The sequence below is a fragment of the Rhineura floridana genome, chromosome 11, assembly GCF_030035675.1.
Source record: "Rhineura floridana isolate rRhiFlo1 chromosome 11, rRhiFlo1.hap2, whole genome shotgun sequence".
NCBI classification, from domain to species: domain Eukaryota; kingdom Metazoa; phylum Chordata; class Lepidosauria; order Squamata; family Rhineuridae; genus Rhineura; species Rhineura floridana.
The window spans coordinates 10740483-10752918 of NC_084490.1; the positions used below are offsets into that span (position 1 = coordinate 10740483).

Genomic DNA, 12436 nt, shown 5'->3' on the forward strand with positions numbered 1-12436 from the left:
TCAGACTTCGCTAAGCACATAAGCTGAGATGAAGCCCAGACCCCAACATGCACACCCATACACGCTACTGAAATCTGCCAACTATTCCAGAGGTGGGGAACCCAAGGGCCACACTGACTCATGGGCAAACCTCTGGGGATTGGGGGCAACCATTTTATTTATTTCAGAACTTATAAACCATTCTTCATTCAATTAATATCCAATCAGTGTACAGAACATTTTTTTTTAAAAAAACCCTGCTAGAATTAGAGACTGCAGAGATCAGATGTGACTCAACTTTACAGTAGGTTATAGTTCAGCTGGAGGAGGGTCAGTAGTCTGTGGCCTGTAGAGCGGGGACATGGCCTGGGGGAGAGTCACCAAGGACAGACAGAGAGGTCTGGATGGCCACATTTAGCTTCTGGGCCTGAGGTTCCCCATCCCTGTTTTTTCGTTGTACTCTGTCTCCTCCCCACAGGAAACACAATTCTTCACGGAGCACAGACAGCTTACCTCTTTTACAGGTTTAGTGTGAGAATGTAAAATAAGAAAACCCCTTTGCCCTGTTTAGACACTAAAGTCTAAATCCACATGGGGCATCACATATAGCACCCACAAGCCCTGTCTCCTTCACCCATAAATTAAAGTATATACTGTATATGTTTGATTTCAGATTTATGGTTGTGCCCCTATGATGAATGGGTCTCCTAATGCATCCCCTGCTCTCACCAGTCAACATTCCTTTTAAAAGACTCAATTACAGAAACAGTATTCAGCCACTCAGGGTTAAGGGTTCAAAGTGATATTGCAGAAGAAAGCATATTTATTACAGATAAGCTTTTTGTATGAGCTTCCAGGATTTTGGGAATTCTCTGACAAGACACCTTTGGAAAGCTCCTCCCCAGCTCCCCAAAAGGTGGAACACACAAGCCATGTTTTTCTCAAGTTTCTTGGGTCCTCTGAAGCAATAGGACAATTGTATTGCTGTTGGGGCAGTGGGAAATTTACTAAGCTGGTGACAACACTGTGACCTTTTACAAAAGAGAGCTACTGTTTTGTTGCAGTTCAAATGTTAAATGGGAACCTGGGATGGCAGGGTTGAAATCACCATTCAGCCACATGAATCTCACTGGGTGACCTTAGGCCAGTCACAGGTTCTCCACTTAGCTTACCTTGCAGGGTTATTGTGCGGATAAACTGGGGAAGAGAGAATCATGTATATGACCTTGCACTTCTTGGAGGATAGGTGGTACAAAAATGAAGTGCCTTGTTTAAGTAGGAGAACATTTTCCTTTATGGGGCAGAAAATGCTGTTGAGTTTGCAATGATCCTGTGTGGGTAAGTGCTTGAAGGGCACCCCTCATGTTGTAAAAATGGGGTTGGATCCAGACTTGCTGAAATCTTATTCCCTGGGACTTAAGCCTTATTGAATTCAATAGGGTCTGTTATTGAGTAGTCATGATTAGAATTGTGCTGTGAATAATGCTTACCATAGACCCATGAAACCAATGGAATTTAAGTTACTAAGTTAAAGTCATGTTGATTTGAATGGGTCTGTTCTCAAAATGACTAAGTCTGGATCTAAGTCTTAATAAACCATATGCCTGAGTAATCTGTCCTTTAATATAGGGATGGGGAAGTTGTTGGGGTCCAAATCCCATCAGTCCCATCCATTATGGCCAATGGTCAGGGATGGTGGTAGGTGTAGTCTAACAACATCTGGAGGGGCACAGTTTTTCCATCCCTGCTGTAAAGTATTCTCCACATCTGCTTCCTGAGGTGGTCCATTTCAGATTGGGTAGTGTTAGAGTGAGCTTTTATGAGAGGAAAACCCTTAGAGGAATTGTATTGTATATTAAAAGTTTTCTGCCACAGTCTATTCCTGGACACACAAAGTTCCTTCATTTTTTCTTCTTTATTAGCTGTTCCTTTTTGTTCAGATCAGGCCTCATCATAATGATGTAGGATTTAGGGAAAAAGATACAACCCAATAACCCAGCACTGGAAGTTAGGATAGAGAAAATCTCCACAGCCACCATGTATTTGCCTTTGGTGCTCAGGTAGGTTGGAACAAAGGACAACCAAACACTGCAAAATAACAACATGCTAAAAGTGATCGACTTGGTCTCCTGGAAACTGTCAGGTAAGTTTCTGGCTAGGTAAGCCACAGTGAAGTTGACAATGGCAAGGAAACCCATAAAACCCAAGACACAGTAGAATATAGTAACTGAACCCTCATTGCATTCCACAATGATTTCTCCAATTACTGAGTGCATATTAAGCTCTATGAAGGGTGGAGAAGTTGTCAGCCAGATAGTACAAATAGCAGCTTGAATGAAGGAGCAGGAGAGAACAACTGCGATGGCCAGTTTTTTCCCTATCCATTTCTGCATCCTGCATCCTGGCTTGGCGGACATGAAAGCTGAAACCACAGTTATTGTTTTGGCCAACATGCAAGAAATAGCCACTGAGAAGATGATGCCAAAAGTAGGTTGCCGAATAAGACATGTCAGTTTTCCAGGTCGGCCAATGAACAGAAAAGTACAAAGGAAGGAGAGCAGGATTGAGATAAGGAGAGTGTAAGAGAGGTCCTGGTTGTTGGCTTTGATGATAGGTGTCTCATGGTACTTCATAAAGATTCCTAGCACCAAAACTGTGATGGAAGAAAAAGAAAGAGCAGCAATGGCCAAACCTATCCCCAAGGGTTCTTCATAAGATAAGAAACTTAAAATTTTTGGAATGCATAAATCCCTGTTGTTGTTTGGATAATGATCATCTGGACACTGAAAACAGTCATCCATGTCTGGAAAAGAAAATGTGGATATTCTGGTGAATTGTACTTAGACACACTCCACATAGAACATTTCAGGGATCAAGGCTGAAAACCTGAACGAGGGCTACTAGTTAAAATCTGCAGTTCTGTAGGCATCTATTATATTTGCATGGGTATGATCAAAGATACACCTAACCTAGGACCAATATCCCTCCCTCCCTACCACTAGGAGCCCAGGGCAGCAATCTAGTGAAGGGAGTACCTTTTGTCAGCTTTGGATGGTAAAGCAGCTATGGGTGTCCCTGGGATAGCTTAACCACAACTGCCATGCACTGGTAACCTCAAAGCTGGATTCCTGCAATGTACTCTATGTGGGACTATGCTTGAAGTTTGGAGGCTGCAGCTGGCACAGAAAGTGGTGGCTAGATTCCTTGTTGAGGCAGGATTTGCAATGACTGCCAGTCTGGTACTAGGGCAAATTCAAGGTTTTAATACTAACATAAGGCATTATGCAGCTCAGGGCCAGGTTACTTGAGATATCACTTTGTCCCTTGCGTATTCAGTAGGATATTGTGTTCTGCAGGAGAATTATAACCTTAAATTGTTTCCTAAATATCAGAAGCTCACTCCACAATACATCAGAACAGGGCTTTCAGTGTGGCTTTCATTTCTGGGGAGATACAACAGGCACCCATTATCTGTACTTTCAAGATAATTGAGATATTTCTGTTTCAACAAGCTTTCTAATGGATGAATAGGTTTCTGGCATAAATATTACTTTTGTATTGTTTTAAAAACTATTTTAAAACTATTTTAGCTGTTTTTAGTATGTGTAAATTGCCTTGACACACATATAGAAGGTGATTCATAAACAAGGTCTGAATATCCTCTCTCCCTGGACATCATGACATAGGATTAAGAATTGTCTCTAGATTTATCTGTGGATAAATATTTGTTTTATTTTGATCAAATTAAGCAAAAAAGACTTAGACAAGAGAACACTCATATATGTGATAAATGTTTGTGCCAATAACTACCAACACCACCATGCAATGCTTTAAATTTTAGGGAAATAAGTAATATCTAAATGGGGGATCAGAAGCCAATATATTTAATATGCTTATATTTTTACCCTTCTGGTTTGCGATTTTCCCATCTGGACATGGAAGGCAATTATAGCAACAAAATGGCTTCCCTTCCTTCGTAGCTTTACTATAACCCAAATGGCAATAGTCATTACACACAGAAAGGGGAGAGACCTGTACATAAGTAAAAGAATAAATGCTTTAACATTTTAGGAAAATGTTTTGAGAGTTTGTATCTGTCAAGCATTGGGAGTAAGGATAATGATTTAAGCTTCATCTAGAAAAAACAATGGGTGAGATAGGAGGGGAATATCCCAGTTTGGAATCACTCCATGCTTTTCTGTTCACATCAAATTTGCATTCTGGATAGGATCATTATAAAATAAGGCAGCATCACTTTGGGCAGTGAACCACTTTTTGAGCATTGAGGAAATAATTGTAGAATATTGATGCCATGCGGGCCACATAATGATAAACACTTTATCTGGGGCGCACTTGGGTCTATCTTTAATAATAATAATATGAAGACAGGAATAAATGTTTGTTATACTGGAATTGAAATACGCAATCAAATTTCAACAAAATTACCTGTTATTTTGAGACTTTTCTTCTTTCATTTTGTGGAACAATGTCTACATTGCTAAGTTTTGGACTGTTGGAATATTGTGTACTATTTTTATTCTTACTATGTGAAAACTGGATAGACTGAATACTATATTCAATGAATATGCATGTAAAGACTGACACTGAGATTTGAAATCTCATTTTGAATGGCCTTTACGTACCTGAAAGATCACACAGAGAAAGTCACTTCAGTATTTGAACATTGTACCCTTTTGTAACAAAGTGAAGAATGACTTGTTAATATATTTGGACTGAGCCTACCTGGTTGAATCTTCTGGGCCACCTGATAACATCTTCATGAATGGTGAAGAATTTGTCTGGGGGAGCCTGTGGGTCTATCTTTCCAACCTTGACTCTGTGAAAGGACTGGTTTGGAGATGTGACCCAGTTGATAATATTGAATCCGCCTATTAATTTTCCATATTGGTCAAATGAAATCATTTCTCCAGCACTGTTGTTAAATGAGACACTTCTCAGAAAGCGGTGAAGCTAATAATAATAATAATAATAATAATAATAATAATATGCATACATCTTCAGATGATAAACTTTCCCATCTGGAGTCAATGGTTATCAGACCTTGTAAAGCTTTCTGTAGAGCAAGGATAGCCAACATGGTGCCTTCCAGATGTTGTTAGATTCCATCTTCCTTCAGCCCTACCAGTGTGGACAATAGTCAGGGAAGATAGGGTTGTAATCTGGAAACCACCATGTTAGCTATCCCTGATGTAGACTTATTATTGTTGTAATATTGATGGTAGTAGAAGTATTTTACTCAGAGCCAGAGAAGAATCTGGAGAGAGTAATGTCTCCTCTCTCCCCCATCTAATGCCTGCTATGTTTCATGGCAGGACAGCAGACCAAAGTAACTCCAGGAACTCTCATTTTCTCAAGGCACTACTGCAGTGTCATTGGGGCTCTGCTCTTTGAAGTGAATACAAGAAACTCAGAATCATAGTAAAATAATGAATAATTGCACATATGATTCATACCGATACAGTTAGAGGCAGAATAATTAATAATTGACATTGTTAGTATCCTCAGTTTCAGATTCCACTGAATCCAAGATGGCAATACCTTTTGTTAAAAAAATAAATTGCTAAATTAGATAATTTTTTTTAAAAAAACACACAAGCTAAAATCTTGATTAAAGGAAAGATGAGTTAGTATTCAGTGTCCCTTTTCACATATCTCAGATAATTTGAACATAGGATACAGCAAGTTACATTCATCAGAGATGGCAAAAATACTGTAAATCAAGTTCATTCTGGAATTAATATGAGAAGCACAAATGAGCGAACTATAAAATGGAAAATTAGCACAGTGATGGGGAACCTGACTTCCAGGGACCAAATATAGCTTCCTGCGCTGTACAAAATACATTGTTGGCACCCACTGAAATGATGAAGTCTCCTATGTTTGAGGGCTTAAGAAATTACCTGCCATGGCTGTTGATTCAAAAGCATCCATCTCCCTCTATTAGTTATCATCCTAGTCTTCAAGATGGATGAATGCATGGCATGCAAAGAATGTGCCACAGCATAGGCTGCATTATAGACACTGTAGCTGTGGCTGGTCATGCTCATTTCAAACATTGATACAGGAAGCATCTCCATCTTCTCCTCCCCAGTGCAGATATGCTCAATCATCATGTCTCCATCAGGGTTGGGGAAGACACAGTGAAATGCCTGTTGCCAGAATTCCTTGATAAAGCCATCTTCTCTTTCCAAAGAAGGCTTCCTCAATTGAATAAATTGCTGGAATTCTGATACCTCATTTGAATGAATTGCAAAAGAAATAGCACCATTGATGGGGTCTATACTCCAGTTTCTTTGAAAGGAAAATGATGTGAAATCCATCTCTGCAGTCATAATCCAAACTATACCTTGTTTCTTTGCTGGCATGTCCTCAAATTCAAGAAAGTGAAGCAAACTTCTAAAATCTGCCATGCTCTGCATTTCACCATGAAAGATCATAGTATTTGCTTTGCTTCTCCTGATGACAGTGAATATTCTCATCCCTACTGTCATAATGTCAGTGATGTCACTGGAAACATATATTTTTAATATGTTTTCTATGAAGTCAAAGCAGATACCACTCTGGGAAAACATGGGAAGCATATCATGTATAAACATCTGTGCACTCTCAACATCCAGGTAAATCACTCCAATCCATATCCAATGAAAATGCAAGAGTAACTGGAGAATCCCCCTATATTGATGGGCTCCATTTGGAAACATCCAGTAGAAGAAAACAGTTTGGGCATTGTTATTTTTCTCTGGAGCAGGAGAATATGTAAGCTAAAGAAGGAGAAAAGAGGGGAAAAAACCAGGGAATTATGCATTTTAATGGATTTATACTTCCTACCCTTTAAGAGTCTCCCTGGCAGATTACAAAAAGTTAACAATTACAATTAAATTCCCATGTTGAATGAACACAACTTACTTGTGGAATCTTGTAGAGGTCCAGTACAGTTGCCATGTGGAGACAGATGTTAGAGTTAGGCCCTCCAATTATTGCTATGAGCTTGTTCTGGACATCACATGTGTAGTTAGGGATGAATGTCTGACATGTGGAGAGAAGTTCCATTGAGGATTGAAAGGTCAAACTTGGTGCAAAATAATTATTATAAATGTTGAAGCCCAGGGTGACATTGGGTAAGATTTGGGGATTTTCATTGATCTCCTGTATAGCAAATACCAAGGCCAGGATGTGCTGGTAGATCTGAATCGCTAATCTGCAATGAGAGTTACTAGGCTGCATCACGTGTAATCTACATCAGGACTGGGGATTAGCCAGATTTCAGTCCAATGTATGTTTGTGAACAATATTGCACCGAAACAGAGGCATATATTGTAATTTGGAAAACATGCAGCTGATTTTTTTAGAAAAGTGGCGGACACACAAACACAAAACCTCTAGACATGGTAGGGAATGCAATAAGGGACTATGTAATAATGGCAAAATTAATTTATTTTATCAGATTTAGGGAACAACATTATTTAGGGATCCCGTTGGAGTAAGTTCAGGATATAAATTTAAGAAATAAATAAAATAATTAAAAATAAAAGACAATACATCTTTTTGCTAAGATGAAATACATTTATGGACCACTGTAGAATATATTGGCTATTCCCAAGTGCTAGCTGTGGATTTTCATTGTTTTGATAGTTAAGATATTAGTGTTTGCATGGTGCTTCTCCTTTTCTTTTTTGTAGTATAGTCTTGTATTTGAATGTATGAATACTGAATAAACCACAACAATTGAAATGTTTATAATAAGGAGATTTTTTTTTTAAAAAACCCTCCAGACATCATATTTACACAATGATAGAGAACTAGAGCAGTACAGAGCAAGCAAAAATGCTATGTGATATTGTGGTGGGCTGTGGAAGTTCTGTTCCTTGTTCACATAACACAGTAAGCCAAGGGTAGCCAATGTGGTGCCCTCTAGATGTTGTTCGACTACAAGCATCTTCAGTCCCAGCCAACATAACCAGTGCTCAGATATGATGAAAGCTGAAGTCCTGCAACATCAAAACATAAGAGGAGCCTGCTGGATCAGACCAATGGCCCATCTAGCCTAGCATCCAGTTGCCCATGGGAAGCCTGCAAGCAGGACCTAAGTGCAAGAGCACTCTCCCCTCCTGCGGTTTCCAACAACTGGTTATTCAGAAGCAAACCACCTCTGAGGGACATTTGGAGGGATGGTTCTCCATCTCTGGAACAAAGGTAAGAATAATATCCATTGCTTTTCTTACTGCTGGCCCTGCCCACGTTTGCCTCTGGCTCTACCTACCACAGGCATGAGGCTGCTGGAAAGTTGCTCATGAGTGAATGTGGCCATCAGGCTGACCTAATTTAGGAGTTCCTCAGTGGATGGGTCCATATGGAGAACTTGCATGGTGTAAAGGGGGGGTAGCTGGTATGGTGCCCTCCAGATGTTGTGGGACTATGTCCCATTAGCCCCAGCCAGCATGGCCAATGGTCAACTATGATGGGAGTTGTACTCCAACAATAACTGGAGGGTGTCACATTGGCTATCCCTGAAATAAGCCTTTACAAGGGTGGATATTGCTTCCCAGTAGTATAGGGTGAATTAATTGCTAATGCTCTACCACTGCTACAACTACTAGTACTACAACTGTGAAGCAGAGGCAGGGATATGAAAAGGAAAGGAAAGATGTAATGGCAACTATCCCCCAGTAAACAAAGGCAAATGTTAATCAACAGGATCAGCCAGAGAAATATGGTAAGATTAAAATAACATCTTACATGGGCTCATCAGCCAGTTCTTGATCTTGAGAGGGATGTTTTCTGAATGTTAACAGATCAGGAGCAGTGTAGATCTGAGAAATTATACCACCAATAACAAGATCCCCTAATTGATAGTATTTATGAAGAATAGGAATAGGTGTATTGATCAGATATTTAATGATAGGGATATTGCACACGCCAATTGGGAGCAGGACTAATACCAACATCAGAAATACTGTCATCTTGCATGAAAATCTTAATGCTGGACACCAGAATTTTGGACTCCAATTCACCTTGTGTTACAGTCAAGTGATCCTAAGTAGCATCATCAAGTGATCTTGAGTAGCACACCATGTCTTGAATGACCACTCATTTGACTGATTAGATGCCAGGACTGTACAATGTAAGGTAACTGCAATCAGACTGATAGAACTCTGTCTCTGCCTGTAGTCTCTGCTTTGATTGGCACATGGGGTGTATTAATAGCTTCCTCTAGGCTGCAATTATTTACTTGGCAGTAATCCCCACTGAATTCAATGGGACTTACTTTTGAGTAGAGATGTAACATTACACTGTTACTCTTGATTCACAGCTTTTGCTAGTGACCACTAGAATTATCTAGCGGGTCAGAGAAGCAGTAGAAGTAATCAAGGTTAATTTGATAATTATAGGGGAGATAATGACCTACTCAGAATTATTGGCTATCCTTGCCACTTCAGAAGAAAACATGTTTATCACATTTGGGGGTGGGAAGATAGCTCTGGTCTATTGTGAGACTTCTCCCTTTGATTTCAGAGGGACTAAAGTGTGACTAGCTTAGTCTGGATCCAAAACACCAGCTTTTAAAGACACAGAGAAAGAAATATCAGGAGGAAAAAAGAAGGGGGAGACCCCAAGATGTTGAAAAAAAGGGATTCTTGAAATGAATATCCAAGTAAGTTTTATTAAAAGAAAGCCCAAAGTGTTTTGGCCACTCAGTGACTTGGACTTCATCCCCTTTTTTCAGCATCTTGGGGTCTCCCCCCTCTTTTTTCTCCTGTTTTATCTTGGATGCTTGCCACCCTCATTGCTTACAGAGAAAGAAATGACCACCAGAAAAAAAGAGGCCAGAAAAAGAGGGTTTAAAAAACAAAAACTGACAGAAAAAGTAATTGCAACTACATTCTTATATTATAGCCCACTTTTCACCACTTAAAAAATAAAAGCATGCAATACACAAAATGTAAAATATACTCAGAGATTAAATAATCAGAGCAGCATCCATGGTGCAAAGGCCTCCTGGAATAGAACAGTTTTAACTAGGTGTCTGAAACTTAGCGGTGACTGTGCCTACCTGATTTCTACAGGGAGGAATTCCCATAAAGTTGAGCCCACGGCACTATTCTTAAATAGGAATAGATTCCCATAGTTAAACATCAGATCAATGTGCCTAATAATATAGTAACAGTTTCATTCATTGGTGGCATAATTTCTTAGATTTACATCACTTCTGATCTGCTGACATTCAGAAGACATATCATATTTGCAAGGCCTGCACTTGTAAAGGTAACAGAACATTTTGCCTGGGTTGCAAAGTAGGCCAGTTTTTGAAATGAAACATTTTCAAATTCAAGTGAAAGCTTCAATTGTGATGAACTAAAATCATGGGTAGGGAATCTATGAACTCCAGCTTCTATCAGCCTCAACCATGGTGATGGTGGGGATTATAGTCCTTTGACATCTGGAGAGCCACAAATTCCCATCCCAGTGTTAGCTCCAGGTTTTGGATAGTCCTGGGTTAAGATATCAGCCCTCCTTCCCTCAGTGAGTCTTTCTCATCACTGCAGCAATTCAAGGGGGCTCTTGTCACTCCAGCCCCTGCTGGGGTGTCAGCAGATGTCCAGTGATGCCAGCCCTCTACAGAGTAGAAGACATGGACCTCTTAGTAGGGTTGCCAGGTTCATGGCCTGAGACTTATCCTGTATCTTTAGGAGAAGAGAAAGTCAGTCAAGTGCAGGTGTTCTTGCAACCCTGCAATGGGAAAAACCACAAGGTGGAATTCTCCCTTCCCCTGCACAACTTTTAAAGATACAGAAGACCTCTTGGTTGCCAGACCCTAATTCCACCTTGTGGTTTTTCTCATTACAGGGTTGCAAGAACACCTGCACTTGGATGACTTTCTCTTCTCCTAAAGATACAGGATAAGTCTCAGGCCATGAACCTGGCAGCCCTAATACATACATACATTTGGTATGGGGCTGACCATAAAATGAATACACCAAAGCAATTCTGAATGTCCCTTAGAGTAGTGCATCATCCCCATGCATTGGGATGGAGTAGGAGAACTGGAGAAGGAGGTGGCAGAGGAAGCATGTCAGTACTTCATGGTTCCTGTTAAGCAAGTGCCTCCCTGGCTTCCCATTCCACCTGTGTTTCTGGCTGCAGCATGCAAGTGCAGCTGCATAGAGAGGAGACCAACATGGGAAGTCAGTTCATTGGTCCATCTAGATAAGGATTGTCCACACTGACTGGCAGAAGAACTCCAGTGTTTCAGACATGGGACATTTCCAGCCTTACAAGAGATGCCAGGGACTGAAGCTCAAATATCCTCTTTTCTGAGATGGCGGCTAAACTTGTGATGAAATCAGGCATAGTTTGGGAATTATAGTGCATGTAGTGTTAATTTGATGCAGTATAGAATGTGTTAATCTGATATAACATTGAACTAGAAAAGCAAAATTCCCAAGGTGCCTGTGATGCTAAATGTTCATTTCAGGCTTGATACTAAAACGCTAGCTTACCCATCCCATGTAGCAAGATACTATTCAAGAAGATAGGTACTGGAATGCATTGCGCCAGGGGGAGGTAGGCAGCACGGATGAGTGATCAAGTCCAGAGCGTTAGCTTAATGCAAGGCAACAAAGAGAAATCTGGAAAGTTACAAACAAGATGGGAGGGGCTGTGTGAGGAGGACTTGAGAGCATATAACTTGTAACTGTGTAAGCATACTTTAGACTGGTTTTCAGGTATGAGCCGAATACTTAGTCTCTCTTTTGCAAAATATATTGGTAATCAATAAAGGTGTTGTTTTATATTCTGGTCTCCCATCTGGTGTATTTTGGAGCTTCCTCCAGATGTAAAGAACCTTTTTGGTGTAACAAACTCACTGGGTGAACTTAGTGGCCAATGGTGGCCATGATATGCATATTGGATCCCTGCACCCTACAACCAGCCTGGGACATTTATTTCCTGCCAGTGGGGATTCTGAGTCTGCACACTACAATGGGGAGCACACAACAAAAAGATGCAGAGCGGTGTGTGTGTGTGTACGGTGGGTCAGCTTAGGAGGGAGACAGTCTGGAACCCTCAATGCTGTCTTGTTTCTCTGGCCTGGCCCCATAGTAGGAATTGCTTGTTGAGAAGGGAGAAGCACACTGAGCTCAGGGAGGGTGAAGTACATTAACAGAAACAGATTCAGGGCCTGAGATTTGGAATGTGCTCTCTCTGCCGCAAATCACACCTTCCCCCATTTCATCCTATGTTTATTTTACTTCAGCCCCCTGTATAGAATTCCTAGTGGCAAGCCCAGTTGTGCCTTTTTAATGAGTCTTCATCTGAATGAGGGTTCACTAATAGCATCTCTCTCTCTCTCTCCTGTTATCAGCATCAGGACTCGATCCTTGAATAAATGAAGGCAGTATTGTAGTTATGCTCTACATGCTGCAGCCATGCTCTATGG

At 40.5% G+C, this 12436-nt stretch overlaps 1 protein-coding gene across 1 annotated transcript; it reads right to left on the bottom strand.

The window, feature by feature from the left end:
* Window positions 1-1880: 1880 nt before the first annotated feature.
* LOC133367330 (vomeronasal type-2 receptor 116-like) lies at window positions 1881-7224 on the bottom strand. The gene is made up of 4 exons (XM_061591433.1): window positions 6907-7224; window positions 5901-6761; window positions 3885-4011; window positions 1881-2782 (listed from the first exon to the last, which is right to left on the bottom strand). Exons 1-4 carry the CDS (start codon window positions 7222-7224, stop codon window positions 1881-1883), a joined length of 2208 nt encoding a protein of 735 aa, XP_061447417.1.
* Window positions 7225-12436: the final 5212 nt, after the last annotated feature.

Excerpts from the sequence above, each read along its gene's own strand:
- LOC133367330 (XM_061591433.1), bottom strand. The coding sequence starts at position 7,224 with ATGCAGCCTAGTAACTCTCATTGCAGATTAGCGATTCAGATCTACCAG. Across the intron at positions 6,762-6,906 it reads ACCTCTACAAGATTCCACAA|CTTACATATTCTCCTGCTCC; the intron begins GTAAGTTGTGTT and ends CTCCTTCTTTAG. Across the intron at positions 4,012-5,900 it reads TGAATCAACAGCCATGGCAG|GTCTCTCCCCTTTCTGTGTG; the intron begins GTAATTTCTTAA and ends ACTTATGTACAG.